The 18,483-nt window shown below is 48.0% G+C and overlaps 1 protein-coding gene across 1 annotated transcript in view; it reads left to right on the forward strand.

Annotated features, from left to right (window-relative positions):
* CAMTA1 (calmodulin binding transcription activator 1) overlaps positions 1-18,483 on the forward strand; it is a gene marked incomplete at its 3' end in the record, with an annotated part of 231,869 nt that overhangs the window by 118,974 nt on the left and 94,412 nt on the right. Inside the window, exon 6 of the mRNA XM_082295872.1 lies at positions 6,829-6,900. Within this exon, the coding sequence (XP_082151998.1) occupies positions 6,829-6,900 (72 nt within the window). The remainder of the gene's footprint in view (positions 1-6,828; positions 6,901-18,483) is intronic.

Consider the following 18,483-nt stretch of genomic DNA (forward strand, 5'->3'; position numbering starts at 1 on the left):
TAGGTAGGGGAGGTGAATGTGGGAATCCTTCCCAGTGAAAATTCCCGTATCTTGCATACCTGGCTGAGCACAGCCTGCTTGGAGCTGAGTTTCCAGGTTTTTTTGGGTTTATCGTGTCATTCACAGTATCCGCAAGAGCGCCTACAGGCAGTGCTCACATTGTGTGGCCTCTCTCCTACAAATCAGTGATTTTGCTCCTATCAGTCACATGAAATATCTCCCAGGTCTCCAGAAAACTCTGGAGATTATTCTGGAGTATTCAAGCTGGTGACACAGCCAGGCTGTGAGAGTCTTTGAGGTACAGAAAAGCGATGGGCAGGAGTAATGGGGAGTGGGATGCTGCGGGATGCCCAGGTGTGTTATCCTGGTCATCACCCTGCAGGGAGTTTTATGATTGACAGTTTTTGGGTTCAGTTTGAGCGACACGAGTAGCAGGGAGTGAGGTGGATAGTGTGAAGCCTTTTGTGTCAGATCAGGAGGTGGGTTGAAAAGGATATTTCATTACTAATTGGCCATGACTGCTGGCCCTAAGGAAATTTTTGAGCTCTTGGAAAGCTCGTAATCCCGTCAAGGATCCAGTGCACATTCCTGGCTCGAGTTGTTCCCAAGGGAAAGTGATGATGTTTTCCTCCTACATCTCACAACTTTGCCCCTATCCAGACAGCATCCCTCCAGTACGCTTTTCACCCAGGCCAGGGTGATTAAGCACTTAAATTGATTAATCAAATTTCTTGTGATGAGAACTACTGTCATTCATTAATCTGAATGGGATTATAAATAAGAGCTGGCAGAGAAGGGAGACAAACATGTTGACAGATAGACCTGCTGCTTTGAATACAAATCACACCACTGCATCTGGAGGGTCTGAGCTCTTGGCAGTCTTGGGATAGAGCTTCCCTAAAGGTAAAATTAGACTGAGATTAAAGTATCCCCGTATTAATAAAGAAATATGCATTTATGAAGAGGCAGGCACTGCAGTGGGGGTGTGGGGATGCATACCAATGATCCTGCAGTGGGCCGAGCAGTGGGTGTTGCTGCCTGTGGAAGCATCAGTCCCCATGTACACCGATTTCTGCTGTTAAGCCAATGTCATTAGAGGATTCATTTCTAACAGTGAGAAAGTTAAAACCTTGCAATCCTTGCAGAGACTTCAGAATCCCACAGAGGGAAAACAGGGTTTGAAAAAGAACCCATTAAACATTTAAATATTTCATTAAATATTGAACATTTCAAAAATTGCTTTCTAACGAGTCCCGAGGTAAACAGAACAATATTTGTTAACAAAAGCCACCAGAAGTGACAAAGTCCTGCAATGCACAGGCTGTGTAACCTCTCCTCCCTTGATCAGCCATCACATGAGAGCTCTGGGCTCAGTCCAGGAACTATCATCTGGGTATGGCTGCCAGTGGCATTGAGGGCATATGGGGGGTTTGAAATGTGTCAGCAAAAGAGCTGACAGGACTAAACCCAAAATCCCTGCACCAGGCTGAGTGCCTGCGCAGTGGGCAGTGCCCGGGGCTGCACAGCGCTGTGATGCCACAGCTGAAAAGTGAAGGGTCAGGTTCTCTGGGTTTTGCAGCTGCCTAGAAGTGTTAAGAAGTGTTTTGGAATCTGCTGTCAGTACCAGGGACTCCTTGCCCAACCTGGCAAACCGTAAGCAATTGCTTAAGTTGTGTCGACATCGATAAAAGGCGAACCTTGCCAGCAGCGCACAGGCTGAGATTCTGAGCACGTGGTTTTGTGCTGTGCTGAATCAAAGTTGCTATTTATGAACGTCAGAGGAAAATCCAAACCTGTCTGATATCTGTGTTTCTCCAAGATGAGTGAGAAAACACGTTTAGCAGCGTTTTACTTCTGATTTGCAGCAGTAATGGGAAATTTTGGATGCCTTCGTATATTATGACAATTCTTAAGTCAAAATAAGAGCTCTTGCGGCAGCCTGCTGGCCCTGGGATTCCCCAGGGTTCAGACGTGGTTTCCCCTCCCTGTTTAGTGTTTTAAGAAGCTGAACTGGGGCCAGTCTGCACGGGGAAATGTTGAGATCTCTTGTCGCCTCCCTGTCTGCTCAGCGTGCCTGTGCCTTGCTGTGCCCTACGAGAGTTGCCACAAGGCTGCTGCTCCGCCCGCCTGCCGAGCCCCCGTCAGTCCCCCCCGGCTGCGTCTCGCTGCTGCGGGAGGACAAGGGAAGATTGATGGCACGTGGCTCCCTGCGCGTGGTGCTGGCATCGAGTCAGGGGGGTTTATAGCAGCACATTGGCTTTTCTCGCTGAATCCTGATTAATGGAGTGGGCGGGAGCCGCCGCTGTCTCCCAGCTCCCGCAGCTCCCGCAGCTGACAGGGACGAGCCTCATCTGACGTTTGAATGGATTTGGAGTGTGGCTTTGGCTTCAGCATCCCTGTCCTGAAGGAAGGATTATCTCTTGCAAGATAACCCAGTCTCAGAAGGCGCTCACTTCTGGTCTGTTTGAGAAGAGAGGTGACACACAAAACATGAGGGGTTTCCCCAGTGGTTGCTAATTTGGTGGCCAAGAAGCCCAGTTTTCAGCTGCCTCGCTTTTCTAGCTGGGCTTTGCCCTCTCAGAGATCAGCAGAGATTTTTGTGGGTGCTGGTTACAGAAACAGATAGACAATCGCTCCTACATGTAAACAAATGTATCACTGCAAATAGCTGACAAATTCCTCTGGTCATGATTTGTATGACATCCAGAGGAATAGGTTTCAGGATGATTGGGTAGTGTCTCTGCTGGATATGGAAAAGTTGGTGAAAAGAATGGGATAGCAGTGGTACCTGTAAGAACAGATTATGGAAATACCTGTGATAAAATCACAGAATGATTCTATGTATCATGATAGGGATGGGAGAGTAGGGCTTATAATTGCGTTCTGACTGTATCGCCAAAACAGAGGTTGCTGCATTGAAGGATGCTCATCTGAGCACTTACAGGCTGCTTTTCCAGTTTCCCTTCCATGCCTGTGAATCCATATGTGCTGCACGGCCGCTGCTCCTTCCCAGCGCGTGCTGATTACAGCAGGCGAGTGTGAGAGCCGAGCGTGGTTGGGCTCAGATACAGCCACTGCTTCAGGAGACCTGTGCCCTGTCATCTGGATGATGAGAGGAGTGAAGCCAACGCCTCTTTTGGCTTCCTATGGAGGTTTGATCCATGGCAGCAGTGCTGCTACTGCCAGCACTGTGCTGCTCCCTCATGGATATTGTTGAGGAAGCTCTGAAATGGTCAGTAATTACAGAGGGAGATTCCAGCAGCACGGGGATGTACCAGGGAGCTGATCAGCTGCTGGGCTGAGCACATTGCCCAACACCACTACAGAGCCAGGAGCAGAGGGCACGGTCCTTTTCCCCCAATAACCTGCACAGATCCTGCTCCTGGTATCCAGAGGCTGCCAGGGTGTTGGAAGTTGAAGCCTTACCACCAGAAAATTACTCAAGTATATTTTAATAATGTACAGCCATAGGTCTTACGTGATTTGTTCTCTAAAGATTGATTTAGCTTCTTATTAAGGGAATTGGGAATTCAGTGTGAAAATCTGAACAAAATCTAGGCGGTTTTTAGGTTTTTTTAAATATCCACTCGTGTAACTCACTGGGGAGAAGAATTTCAAAGCCTGTCCAACCCTATCTTGAATTTTTGATTCTCCTGCTTTCTTGTTTCCATTCCCAAGGTATGCTTGTTAAGGAAGAGCACCTCAGCGTTATTGCATTATTTTTAAATAAGCCACAATCACTTTAAGGAGCTCAGGATAAAAAAAATCCACTAATAATTTGATTTTATATTCCCCCTCCCTTCCTCCAGTTTTCAGAAGTTTGGTAATGCCAGATGTGCACTGCATACAAATGGCAGGGCAGGCAGCTGTAATTGCACACTCTCCCCTTCTGCCCAGAGAAGGCTTTTCTCTTTAATTACCCCTGGAATTGTAAAGGGATGAGCTGCAGCAGAGCTGGCAGGGCTGGACCCTCCAGCACCAGTGTGGGGGCTGCACAGAAGGTGCCTGCAGCTGGCTCCTGGGGCAGATGTGGGGGTCTCATCCCAGGGAGCTGTGCAGGAGGGATCCCCCACGGCGGCAGGACACGGTCTGTGCTCAGGACATCCTTGGCCACACACACAGGGTCATCTCCAGGGCCAAGGACACACTCCTTGACAGGGCCACCACCGTGGGCACCCAGCAGCAGGTCAGAGCATCCCCACAGCCTGGTGTCCCTCGGCCAGTGCCGCCCGGGGCTCCTCTGGGGTCAGGCTGATGCCGGCCCCCTCCGTGTTCTCCACACAGCAGTCAATGAGCTGCGGAGGTGGCGTTTCTCCTCAGACAGCTCAGAAGTGCCTTTTCTCTTCTCCTGGAGGTTTTGTAAACTTAAAAGAGAATCATGAAAAAAAATGTTCTCCCCTGTCCAGCCCATTAATTCAGCCTGCTCAGGACAGAATTAACCTTGGCAAGCCTTGCAGAGGAGAGAGTCATTCTAACCTTAAAAATCTGCTGATTAAAGCTGGTTTCAGGAATTCGATTTCACTTAATGCATTGGCTGAGTGCCCAGCCTGGCATTAACATCTCCACAGACACACAGGCCTCCGCAGCTTTTACCTTCCCACTAAAAAAATAATTAGAAAAATAAAAGAAAACCCAGCCAATGAAACTCCCTTTGCCTGTTTTGAGTAAGAATTCATTTTAAAGACTGCTTTAGCTAAAGGCATTACTCTTGCCCTGGTTACCTGTCTGCTCTGGCCAGGCAGGGTGGTAATTCCACTCTCCTCATTAGTTGCAGGGAGGTGTTGAGCTGGCCAGGTGCTCAGCAGCCCTGGGCCATCCCGGGGCCAAAGGCAGGGGTCAGCAGATCCAAGTATAGGAACATCCTATACCCCCCCTCCCCACAGCCCCCATGTGCTGAGCCATCAGGCTGCAGATTTTGTGTCATCCACAGTGCTTAACCCATTAATCTTGAAAATCCTCCAAAACAATGACACACAGATTTCCTAGGTTTCTATTTATATCAACTTTTTCTTTTTATCCAAAAATTAATGTAGTTTTTATTGCTGTCATCACTCATTTTGCCTGCATTCCACGTGCTGGGCTCCCAGGGTCTGTTTCACCCCTGCAGTGTTTCTGTGCTGCTGTGGTACCTCTCAGTGCCCGTGGGGACAGTCTCTGCCGTCTCTCCGAGGCCAGGAGCTTGCTCAGTGTGTGGGTCCTCTTCATCCCAGCTGTCCAAGTTAGGACATCCAGCCTCAAAACATCCATCCAGAGTCCGATTCCCATGTTCTGCCAGCATGGGGAAAAAAAAAAAAAAAAAGAAAAATTTAAGAAATCCCTTCTGTGTTCTGTGTGCTTTTTGAATTCTGTGAACTGTTAGGATTTTTTTAACAGTTTGCTGAAATGTCGAGAACCAGTTTCATGGAGGTGGGAGGCTTTTGTGTGATTCATTATTGGCAGCTCTAGAATTATCTGCGAGACAGCTCTGGAGAGGGAGGGCAGCGCTCCTGCCTGCTGTGCACCATAAGCTGCACAGAGCCCAGTGCTGGGGTTTGTTTTAATCAGGGCGAAGTTTCGATCGACTCCACTGCAAATTGGGGCGGGAGGCAAGTCAGGGGGTGCTGAAATAGATTGATGCATATCTCACAAGGTGCTGTGGATGTCCCTGGCTGCTCTGAAGGCTGCTCCAGTGGCTCCAGATCAGCTTTCCCATCCTCATTGGGAAGCAGGTTGGACTGGGAGATGCTGCACCTCCCAAAATGCTTTCTGGAGTGGGGGGACCAGCTCTGAGTCAGCAGAACTGAACACTGCAGACCTTTCTGTGCAGCCCTTGGTGCCATGTGCCAGGAGTCACTGTCAGGGCGGCTGTTCCCCAACCCTGGGGAGGGATTTAAATGTTAAGCTTTTCTTTGGATTATTTCTGCAGGGCTTTTTTCCTCCTCTATTTTTCCTCCCTGCATTTCAGTGTGTAGAATGTACCCTTGACACATTTTAAAAACATTATTAATCTTTGTCATTTGTGTTTTAAAAATAACTCGGTGATAGCAGCCAGTCCTTAAATCCTGTTTAATTCAGGCCGACCTTGTGAGCAGTGATCCTGGGGAGGGGGGACTGCCGCAGCCTCCCATGTGCTCACCAAATGCGCATGTCCAGCAGCACGGGCACCCCTCTGCACTCAGAATCTTTGCAATTAAAACCAGTTTTGTGTGTTTGGGTTGGCACTGGGCTTGGTTTCCAACCAAAAAGTTTTAACGTACTGGAAATGCAGTGTTTTTCCTGAAGAAAGATTTTCTCGGTCTTGCTGATTTCAGTTAATCAGAGAAGCAGAATTCATTAGAAAAAAAAAAAAGGAGAAGAAGAAAAGAAACAAACTGTATTTTGCTGTCTAAAATACCTGACAGCAGTTTTTTTAGTTTACAAACACAACATTTTCAGTTGAAATACCCAGGAGATAAACCATGGAAAAAGAGATGAACGTGTTGTATTTGCCAAAAAGTAAAAACACAATGGAGCGAAGATTCGAAGGCAGCCCCCAGACCAGCTCTATCTGTGTCGGGGTGCTGAGCACCATGGGAGCCCCTGTTTGCTCTGGCCAATCCAGGGTGGCCACCCTTGGGCCAAGGTAGCATAGCAGGGGCTGTTAGGGAGGGGGTTCTGTGACCTGTAGCAATGCTTACAGTGCTACACTGGGGTGCCACAGTGCTGTGTTGTGTGTCACCAGCCCCAGACCAACAGCAGAACAATGTCCTCATTCGTGGGTCACGCGCTGATGCCCCATCCCCAGTGCAGCCTCTTGGGATGGTTCCTCCACTAACCTTGACTCTGCTTTCTCTCTTTCTGTGTCCCCAGTGCCTGTATGGCTGCTACGTCCATTCCTCCATCATCCCCACGTTTCACAGAAGGTGCTACTGGCTTCTGCAGGTAGGATGACAATGAGTTCTCTCTCTGGGGTCACCTGGTGGAGCCACTGTGGCCACGTTCAGCTGCTGCCGGGGGGATCAGCTTTCCATGTTTTACTGCCTGGGGGATTTTGTTCGCCTGTGAAGGCAAAATGGGTCTTCTTAGTTGTATGTCTCTGTTTGGACAGATTATATATTTTCTGTAGCAATACAGAGCTGATGCCAGCTCAGACATTTCCTAAACATGGAATTGGCTCAAGTGAGACTTTCTGGAGGTTTCTGGTTGTGTTGTTCCATCCTGAAGCAAGGCAGGAGCGTGAATGCTTGACAGGCATGCCATGGTGTGGGAGAGAGATCAGCCCTGGGCTGTGCTTGACTTTGAGGAGAACCCTGGGGCTGTGTTTGAATTTGGGGTGAACTTCGGAGCTGGCCCTGCAGTGGATCTGCTTTCCTCCGGTGAGATGTTTAGTTTCCAGGGAGTATTTTGGAGTCACTCAATGATTTTTCTTCTGGCTGTTGTGGGAACAGCAAAGTCCCAGGAGGAGTCAAGCTAAGTTTTCCTCTTATTTACACAGGGTTTGGGCAGCTCCCCCAGGGCTGCGGGGGTGTTCGAAGGACCAAGTGTGGGAGTTTGCCCGGGGGGGGGTGTTGCTGACCCCACCTTTGAGGAGCTGTTCACATTCTTGACTGGTTACCATGGTGTACAAAGTGGAAGCAATTTGTTTTCTTTTGTTAGGAAATAGCACTTGACACATATTGTAATAATATTGTTTCAAAGATTAAACTCCCATGGTCCTGAAAACAAACAAGTTTGAGGAAAGTGACATCTGTTTCTAGAAGCAAATGGAAAATAATTCCTGTTTCTCCCTGGTTTTGCAATTCCAACTTCCATATTAAAAAAGAAGACACTGCTGCTGTCACTGGGGCGGGACTGACCCCTCACAACCCACAGAGGATGGTGCCCACACCACGGACATGCACCAGATGTCCCCCTCCTCTGTGATATCTGTGTGCTCTCAGCTCTATTTGCATCCACGGCATATAAATGTTGTGTGCAAGGAAAGAGGAGACGCTTGGCTGCAGTGGTGGGAGCAGCACTGCACCTCACAGAGAATTGTGGCTCCTCTGAAAACGCAGCGTGACTGCATCGATCCTGTTCTCTTACGGGCTGCCCAGGCTGTGCTTGTCCCCCTTGAGAGCTCCTGCCCCCATAGGTCACTTCTCTCCATTTGTGAGCTTTGTGTTACTTTTTCTTGTTGTGATGTGCTCTCTAGACGTGTTGCTGGCCCTGGCTGCTGTGGCACTTAGCTGGCATCTCCCTGATGGGTTGCACTGCAGCACTGTAGGATCTCTGAGCTGTTCCCCAAGGTCTGGCCCCATCACGTTCACAGGATGTGCATCGATGTTTAGTCCTTTTCTTTGCTCTGGTAATCACTTTTTATCAAGAGGAGTGGATGGGAAGTACATTTCTTAGAAGCCTATTTATATAAAATGTGCTGCAGGACGTCTCACTGTGGCTGTGGTAGACTGGTATTCCTCAACAAGGACATGCTGTGCCTTCGCTGTGGGAGGAGGAGGGGTCTGTGATTCATGGCAGCATCTCCCAGGCATAAACGGGCATCCTTCAGTCATGCGCTCAAGGTTATGCAGTCGGCAGAAAGGAGCTGGCCAAGAATATTTTCTGTCGTCTGCGCAGTGTTTGTGTTCAGCTCCATGGTGAATTCAGGAGCAGTGACACCAGAGAGAGAGAAGGTGTTTTGTGCATCTCCTTCGGAAGCTTTCATTTCAACAGCCGTGGTAAATGAGTTTGATACTGAAAAGTAGGTACAGCCAGGGCAATGTGTAACATTAACCTCCAGCAACATGTTTGGCTTTACAGTTCACAGAGCCACATGGGTGACTTTCCCTGTTCTGGGGAGGCATTCAGCACCTTTCTGGGACAGGCGGTGCTCTGTCTGTGAGTCTCTGCTCAATGGGGAGTAAATACAATTAGTCTGCAATGCCACCCATGTTTTATGGGATGATCTTCCTCCAAATCCTATTGTCAGGTTAGATATCGATTAAAATTCCTCATGCAATTTTTCTTGATTTTTTCCGCCTTGCCTTTGCAGCATAAAGGCCAGGACTCAAAGCAGCCACAGGGACTCACAGCCTTTCTCATGCATTTACACGGTGCCATAGCCATTAATTATATGGTGGCATCTGATTTCTTACTTAAACAACTTTGTGTTGTCATTTATGATTGACATGATGTGCCTGCTCCCTGCAGACCGGTCAGAGGGATGAGAAATGAGAACCAGTCAGCTGGAGCTGCACAATGCGGTTTTCTGGATCTCTGCTAGAAGTTCTTGTGCTGTCAGCAGAGACCATGGTGGTGGTGGCTGTGGCTGGGGTCTGCTGCATGGGGCCTGCACCTCCTCTCTCTTCTGAAGGGGTTTCACATTTTTGAGACATTCCAAGCTTTCTTGATAATGGATTTTAAATGCTGCATTATCCCAAAGACCTCTCATGTTTGTAATAGGTGTTGTAATTGTCAAGCTAGCATTGGTGTGTTCCTGCCGGAGATGGTCCAGCCCTGGGTGCTGGCAGCCCCTTCCATGGATGCTGCCTTGGACACTCACTCTTGGGCCTGAGTGAAGGAAGCATGCCCAAGGTGGTGGTTTCCTATGTTTGGTTCTCATATTTTTCTTTTGATTTTCTGATCTCTAGAAATACGAGATCATGCTGTGAGTGACAGGCAGAGAAGATGGGGATGAGGACCCGGGTGGCCTCTTCACAGGTTGCTGGGGAGGACTCCTCAGCAGTACTTCAGTTTTTGTTGTTTTGCATTATCTGTTCACTTCTGAGAAGATGTAGAGCCCTGGCTGTCCACAGTTCACTGAGCGTGGAGCAGAGCTGCTGAAACCTTTTTTGGAATGTGGGTGATGGCAGATCCCAGCCTCCTGCAGAGGCTTTGGCGCAGCTGTGACCCTGAGTGCATTGGTTTGTCACTGGCAGGACTCAGGCTGCCCCTGTTAGACCTTCAGCATAGTAGCAGATTTTGTGTCAATGGAAAAAGAAGAAAACCCCCTGTTTGTACTCATACTGACTAATGGAGGGGAAATGTGGATTCTCAGACACAGATGAAATTCAAACATTGGCACAGCTGAGCAGGAAAATGCAATGTTCCCTTCTGTGCACTGGAAATTGGCACCCCAGGAACTGAAAATTAATCTGGCTGCCAGGCTTCCGGATGGGCTGTGGCTTGCCAGGGTTATGGAGGCAGGCTTTGCCTTCACCCATCGGCAGCAATGGGCCCCTTGCTCACTCCCACTCCTGTGCTGTGCAGCTGGAGATGCTGAGCTCGTTGGATGCTCGTCGTGTCCCACCCTGCCTGTAGCAGGTGCTGGTGTCTTCTTTAGTGCGGGTGTTCAGGTGCTATGGGGATGGGAGGCAATACATTTTTAAAAAGTGTTGCCCTTTTTCTTAATTAAGAAGCACATAAACTATAGGATCATGCTAAAAACTTGTAAATATAGACCTCTTGGCCAGTCGAACAAATTAAGACTAACAAGCCTTGGAGAGAGGTCTGTCGGCAGAGGGCTGTTTCACATTGCACATGCATTAACTGCTCACTGAATAATTCAGAATTGGTGCGGAAGAGTGTCAGAGGCACTGTTCTGGCAGGTGAGCCAAGGAAGCAGAGTGGGATGCAGGCTGAGCTAGGCAGGCACGGGGACACACCAGAGCCCCACAGAGCCCTGTTGTAAATCCAGTGTTTGCAGTAATTGCTGAAATGTGATAATCCAGTTCTCTGGGAGCCTGCGGGAAAAGTGCATTTCGTCTTTATTGCTCACACACTCACAGGATGCTCCCAGCAGCCATGGCAATCGTGGGATGCTTTCCTGTGGGGTAGGAGATGGCAGGGGAAGGTCAGGGACATCAGCAGTCATGCCAGGTGTAATATCCAGGCAGGATGTCTGTCACGGAAGGAGCAAGTGGGAGATGCTGTGGGGGCACTGGTGGTGGGCAGTATTTGGGCAGTGGTCTTTAATTACCGTTCCTGCGGGTCTGTGTGCACCAGCCGTGCCTTGCAGAGTATGTGTAAGCACTGATGGAATGTCAAAGGTTTTGGCAATATTCTCTCTTTACTCTGTTTTTTCCCGAATTCTTCCTTCTGATACACTTGAATATTCAGCAGTTTGTTACTATGAATGTCTGCACTGATGCTTGATGCCCCCTGAGTGTTCCCTTCCTAAAATACATCTTGTCTGAAAGCTGTGGGCAGAAAATATCGAGACCTAAAAAATCATTTAAAACATTTTACATGACATCTGTCACTGTCCTGCAGAAATTTAGTGTTTGTTCTGTATTTTTTTGCTCGGTTTTCCATTATGTCCTAAACAAGGGGAAACCCTTCCCATTTCTTTTTGATAGCACCCCATCAGAGTAGCATTTCCCTCTCTGATCACTTGTGCTCCGCTGCGTCAGCAGCATCTCCTGTGTCCCTGGCTGGAGCAGCGACAGACAGCTTGAGGATTTGAGGCTTTTTCAACATAAATTGGAAGCATTACAATCTCATAAAAATTCTCAAGACTTTTGCTTAGTAATGGGTTTTTATTTTTCATTTGGGTGAAATAAAAGTGGCTGGGCAATAAAGCACAGAGGATGCTGTGCTGCACTTGGGCACTTAGCTGGGTCTGTATATTGGGGGGTGGGGTATGAGTGAGGCCCCGGCACAAGGAGCCTGTGCATTTTTGCTAACGGGATTATAAACTGTTGCTGCTGTGCTGGCACGTTTTCCCAAAGTGAGTTTTAACCCATGTGATGAAATCAAGTGGTGTAGAAGTCCAGTAGAGCATGGTATGTGGTGCCAAACTATCATCAGTGTGGCTTCACGTCCCAAGCGTGCTCAGGATACAGGTGGGTGTTCACAGAACAGACTTGTGCAGCAGCTGTGCTTTAGCTGCCTCAGTTCCTGTTCCCAGTGCCCTGCATGCATGTGGAGCTGTGCTGGAGAGGAGACAGTAAGTGTGGGGGGAGCAAACACCAGTTCCAGGAGAGCAAAATTGTCTTCTGTGTTGGTGTAGCTCTGAGCTGCAGCAGCAGAGGTGCTGTTGGTATCAGACGTTGGCAGGATGCAGCAGTCAGTCCTCTCGTGTCATCACTGGGCTTCACGATGTACAAGCATTTTCAGAGGATGAGGAAGTTGTGGATACCCCTTTCGTGCTTCCTTAAGATGCCTTTGACTTGATCTCTCTAAAGGATGCTCTCTTCTTTCCCTCCTTTCATCTTCTCAACAGCTCTTCTGAAGGCACTGTACTCGTTGCTGTGTCTCTGCTGCCTTGCAGTCACTGGAACAGCTGTGTCTCAAGACTTCCCATCATGTTTTTCAGGGTTCATTAAAGATCTGAAATACTCATGGAATCGGTGGAGCTGTGTGAAAACTATTGCTCAGTCCAACTGAAATTCCAGGGGTTCTGTGAACTCTTTTGTACTAATTGTCCAGTTTCATTATTTTGACTTTTTTTTTATTTGGTCACGTGTCTAACATACTGACTCCTGAAAGTGAATTTCAGAGCAAACATGTAAGAGAAGCAAAGTGTCCTGTGCATGTGCTCCCAGTCACCCTGTGAGTGTCACAGAGAGCACAGCCTGTGTGCTGCTGGAGAAAGGACAAACCCTGGAGCCCTGTTTGTTGGGACAGCCGCCTGCATTTGCAGCCATCCTCACACGTGAGACTGCGAAAATAAATCAGGATGTTGTTTCCGTGAAAAACATTTTCCATGACAGAAATCTACAGTAGATAACGTAGAGCTGTGGCTTGGGCTGGACTGTGCCCTGTATCTGCCTGGATCCCTATGAACCAGAGATTCTGCAGGGTGGGTGAAGTGGGGCTGCGAGAGCGGCAGCACGAACCCTCTGCTGATGTTCCAGTGAAGGGGAGGCAAAGAGGATTACAAATGAACTGGTGTGTCAAAGGCTAGAAACATTTTAGCAGGAGTGCTTTATCTTTTGTAATGTTTTTATAAATTATTTATTAACACACTTGCTGCATTTTCCTGAGAAATTGGGTGGAAGAGCAGAATGTATAGATGGTGGATTATATTCCAGAAGAAAGACGCCTGTGATTAAAAAACAATTTCCAACCCTTTCAAACACATAACTTTATTTTAGACAAGCAGGCTTCTATTTTTGTACCTCTCTCCACCATTTTAAAGAAAATCCCGGATTCATTCCCTAGATATATGAGACTGATGTTAATGCAAGCAAACTAAAAAGCAGTCAGAGTGCTTTAGTTGTTGCTTAAATAATCTGTTGTCATTTATAGAAGAGATGCATTTCCCAAACTGCTGGGGGATGTGCCTGGGTTGCTGATCGAGAGAAGTTCTGGCAGGGGTGACGGAGAAAAGGCCAAAACATGTCCAACTCCCACAGAAAGGGAGAGCAGGTTTTGTGCTTTTGGCTCTTGGTGGAAATGATGCCCCATTTGCCCTGGATGCCTGACCTGGGGGAGGGAAAGCATTGACTCTGTCCCTTCTCGGGGGCTGCAGCCCTGCCATGCGCCATGGCACGGCCGGGGGGCAGCCACAGAGTGGCTTTTTGTGCCTTATCCAGCAGCTCAGCTTGAACAGGAGCCCCTGCCGTACCTAAAATGGGTTTTGCCCCTGTGGCTGCAAAGGGACCCGACAGCACAATTGGGTCAGGGGCTCCTGGGGACCCTGCAAGAGGCCTGCTGTCACTGGGGAACATCAGCATCTCAGCAGGGACACCAAGAAGTGACACGACTGGAAGCAGGATTACTTTTGCTCCAGTGCCCACCCCCGTGTTCTCCCAGGACGGCCCCACAGAGCGGGACTGTCATCCCTGTGATTCTGCTCTGGTTCAGGCCAGTGATGCTGTCACCGAGACATCCTCGCGGCAGGGATCGCAGCCATGCGGCAGCACAACTCAGCTGGAAATGAAATCAAACCACGGGCTCCAAGACACTTATTAATATGCTCTGTATACTGAGGATTAGGCTTTTGGTGACACTTAAATTGAATTCTAATGCTATTTTGAAATATATAATACGCTGAATTTACTTCACCTCAGGTTTGAGTTAATGGTTTATTAAATTATGCACCTTGCAGTAGTGAAGCTCTTTCCCAGTGTAGGACACTGAGCCTTGCAGGAGCAATGCAGCGATTCTGCTGAGCTCATCCACATCCTCCCTGGTCAATTCTTAGGTCTGCAGGTGTCGGTGAATGTATTATACTGTTGGCTGGAATTTCACCCTCACTGGAGAGTTACAGTTGGGGCTTGAGTTGGGAATTCTGTAGTGCAGCAAATTACAATTTGAGTTTAGAGATCTGGAGTTCGTTCTGGCGTGGGCAGTAGACGACTTGGAGCAGATGCTGCCAAGGCTGAAGTCTCTCTTTCTAATGTGGGATATTTCTTCCTTTAATACGCAGTGTTTTGGCCTGTAGTGAGTTACCCTCTGTATTTTTTCTGTTAAGGAACACTTTTGTAAGTGTTTTGGATAAATCACTTCCCAGGTGCCTGCAGGTTTGAATGCTCTTCTTTCTCTCCTCTGCCTTTGTAAGCGTCTTGCTTATTACCCTGGTTGCTTTTATTCTCAAAATAATCTTTCATTTCTGAAGGAGTCTCTACTCCCTTTCTGTCAACTGGCTGCCTCAGCTGTCACTGACGTCTGCACTGCCCTGGGTTAATGAAGCTGTGATGCCTCTTCTGTCTCGCACTGCCTTCAGTGATGTGAAGACTCTCCGTCCCTGTCACCTCCTGCAGCTGCCACCTGCATCCTGCCACCTGCATCCCACCTTGGATGCATCACTGCATCCCTCTTGCCACACCCATGATGTCGTCTTGGGTCAGACCAATGGATGGGAAAGTGGCTCTTAGACCCATGAATGTATACATGGTGCACTACCCTTAGTGAAAGGCAGTAAAGGTTGTTAAAAGCAGCCCCAAATTCATGGTGTGCACTATAAAATGCTGTGCTCACCTCTGAGGCCGTGCAAATGGTGTGTAGGGACCACAGCCTTAGTCTTCTGTGAGATCATTCAATGGTCTTCTTTAGCATATTAGTGAATGGGCAAAAGCCAGAGGAGAAGGACCAACCTAAATGGCTTTTGCTTCTGAACAGGCGTTGTTCCTAAGGGGATCATTTTCTGTGTCAAGGAAAAAGTGCACAATTTTTATCACCGTACATTTTTTTCCATTAAATGTCAGCTTTGCCTCTGCTCCTCGTGCTGCCGTGGGGCGTGTATTGTATGACTGTCTGCTGGCTCACTCTGGGTATTGGCCGTGGGCAGCAAAGAAAGCATGACAGAGTAAAATAGAGGTTGAAGTTTTTATCAGTCGAAGTCACTGTAAAATCTCTTCTTCCCAGGAAGGTAGATTTCCCAGTAATGTAACCAGGACAAAATAAGTCTGTTGGATTTGATGTGTCTTCCTATTGCTCTTGTTGTCGTATGGCAGGAGGGAATGGCTGCTCCCAGTCATCCCCACGGTACCTGGTGCTGCCTGGCCAGAGCGACGGCACACACACCACTGCTCTTCTGCTGAGCTGTCATGACAATCACTATCTATAACTCAGTTGAGCTATCACAGGCACTTTCTGCTGGAGAAGGGAGGGAGGAGGCTGCTGGGATTTTCACCATTCTTCAGTTATCTTTGTTTGTGGCACTCTTCAAAAGCTGGCGTCAACAGCTCTGTAATCGCAGCCTTTATTTCTGAATGCAGAACACTGGTGTTTATTCCTCTCTATAACTTAGACTTCAGCCACTTTCAGTAGGGATTTTGCTGTTTCAAGACACAGCACTGGTGTCTTGAGTGTTTTGGAGTCCAAGGACCTTGTCAGGTTGGTTCAGCCAAGCATCTCAGAGTCTTTCAACCACTGTTGAGCAGCACAGATGCCTGTGTCTGTCTGGTTTTACAGTGCCCCCATACAGATATTTAATGACTTTCTGAATCATAATCAGTCAAATTTTGCGCATCTCATGCTTTTGCACTTCCTGCACCTGTCCTGCTGGGAATTTGCTTTACATGCCTAGTGTAAAACTTCATAGGAAAAGGAATCCTAGTGGAAGGTCCATCCCCTCCTTGGCCTGCAGTGGAGAATGGAGCCACAACATCAGTTCTGCTATGAACAGTCTGAGCGAGGTGCAGATCCAGCCCCAGCTCCTCCCGCAGCGCTTGGCACTGGCACAAAGAGCTCTGGTGTCAAATGCTGCTGTTCTTCTGGGTTTATTGAACGATAAATTCACCACAAAAATATGCAGAAAGAAAAATGAATGCAACATCTCTCAAGGTCACTGGTTCCACGGAGGAGATGTGAGTGTGTGGCACATCCTGCGACACAGCAGACACACATGTCATGAGATCGACTCTGAGTCCTGTATTGTGTCCTCTTTTCATGGAAAAATACAGCAGACACATCCTGTAACCTGCTACCTGTGCAGTGCAGCACTCCGATAAACAGTAATTACAACTATTATGGGATGTCATCTCCTCTCTGCCATTTATTGACCTTTTCTTCCGTGTAATTTTCTTCTCAGGGGTCCAGGTAGCTCAATATCCTGGGAAGAACAGCCATGTGAGCATCTGGGCAACACAGCCACCATGACTTGCTCAAGTGCTGAAAGGTGCTGGATTTTAGACTTGTTTGAAGTTCACATTACGGCGACAAATCCAGAAACCTCTGAGAAAAGAAGGTTTTCTGAGTTCACCTTGTAGTTGTTGGGGGGTAGGCAAGTTAAAAGTGTTGGGTGCTGGGATGCTGCTAAAAGAAGTTGACTAAAATAGCTTTTCTGTCTGTAATAGCATTTCAGATCCTCGAGCCTTTTCGAGTTCAAAGTCACCTGAAATCACTTGTATGGTGAGAAACATTGTCCTTCCAGGGAACCAGCCCCTCATTTTTGGGTTTTGTAGAATCCAATAGGAAATCCATAGCAGACTGAGAAAATAATGTGACCAAGTAAGTTTTGGAGGGGCAACTCTGAATTTGGGAGAAGAGGCGGTGTCACGTTTGGGTTTTAACAACAGTTTGCTGAGATTGTGTGAATTCACATTGTCAGCTAAGAATATAAATTGCTTTAAAATGTCACCTTATTCACAGCTTTACTCTATTCGAAGCAGACCTAGGCATTGCCTTTGGGCATGGCAAAGGGGAGATAATGCGTCCCTGTCCCCATAACCTCCAGGCAGAGCATCCCTCCCCAGAGCTCCCCACTGCCCCAGTGCTGCAGCGACTGGGGCTGCCTGGGCTCCAGTTCCCACCCGCCCACGTGGGTTCCATGGGAGGAGGGAGAGGATGTGCTGCGGGCTTGATTAGAAAGTGCTTTTGCTTTTTCTCTTGAAGGATGTTTGCAGTGAAAACTGTACATGAAATTTATACTCCTCTCATATGATTCTGACTGGTTTTAGTGCACAAATTCTCAGAAGAAAATGTATTCAATAAAAATTTGATGTGGAACTATAGCTCAGCAGAATCTTTTTTAAGAAATCCAGCTCTGGGATATTTATTTTGTATCTAGTTTCAGTTTTAGTACCTATTCCTTCTGCAGATGCCCTCGTTAGCCTGCTAACAGCTCATGAAGAGCTCAGCCCCTCTCCTGCCCTCATCCTGGGCATTCCTGCAGCACCTGTGGGGAAGGTTTGGGGGGGAAGTACAGCTCTGTGGATTGTTACTTAGGGCTGCTGCTGTTGGCTTTTTCCACAAGCAAATCCTGCTTTTTGTTCATGAGGAACACAGAGGGCTCAGGGCTCAGTCAAGTGGGGGGCTGAGCCTGAGGTAGGTAAATGTTGCCAGGTTGGTGGACAATGATGTGGCTGACAAGAACGTGGTGTGCTTGGTTTGTAACAAGTCTGCTGGGAAATAGTCTTAGCAGGAAAAGCGTGATAAATCTGAATTTATTCTCCTTTGATGCTCAGCTTGCAAAAGGAGACAGTTTAGGGGAAGTAGGAAAGGAAGGCCAGGATGGCCACAATGAAAATTGCAGGGTAGACCTGTGAACCCCCAAAGCATCATTCCTTGCTGGGGAATAATGTCCCTTTGGGCTGTATCAGGATGTGATCCCAGTATCTGGGATGGGTTAGTGCTGGTGTGTAGGGGAGAAGAGACAGAATTCTTTCCAGGCTTTGGAGCAAGTGACAGTGATGAGTGAAATCCTCACTGGCCTCTTAATTTCCAACCCTTGTTCCAAAAGGTTCCTGTTTGTTGCCCAAAATTGCAAGCGAGCAGCACTTCCTGAGACAGGCATTTGTCCCACTGCCTCCTCCCACCTGGCGCTGGGAGTGGTGTCCCAGGGTTGTGGTGCCCGAGGAGGCACAGAGTCACTCTCCAAACAGAAATCCCGAGGCTGAATCCTTTGCTCAGTGTTTCAGGGGCACCAGAAATATCTCAAGCAGATTTCTGGTCCACTGCCCCCTGAATCACCGCCTCCTCAATGCATTTTAATGCAAAGCTTGAGCCTCAAGGCAACCAAGAGCTTTTTCCTAAGGTTTAGTGATAAACTTGTGTCTCCTGTGAGTGAGCAATCTGCTGCTTCACCACTTCTTTCAATTTAGAACGGAGTGCACTGAAGCCCTCTTGCAAAAACATTTATTGTATCAAGCAAAACTG

Source organism: Coloeus monedula (genome assembly GCF_965178545.1).
Source record: "Coloeus monedula genome assembly, chromosome: 22".
NCBI classification, from domain to species: domain Eukaryota; kingdom Metazoa; phylum Chordata; class Aves; order Passeriformes; family Corvidae; genus Coloeus; species Coloeus monedula.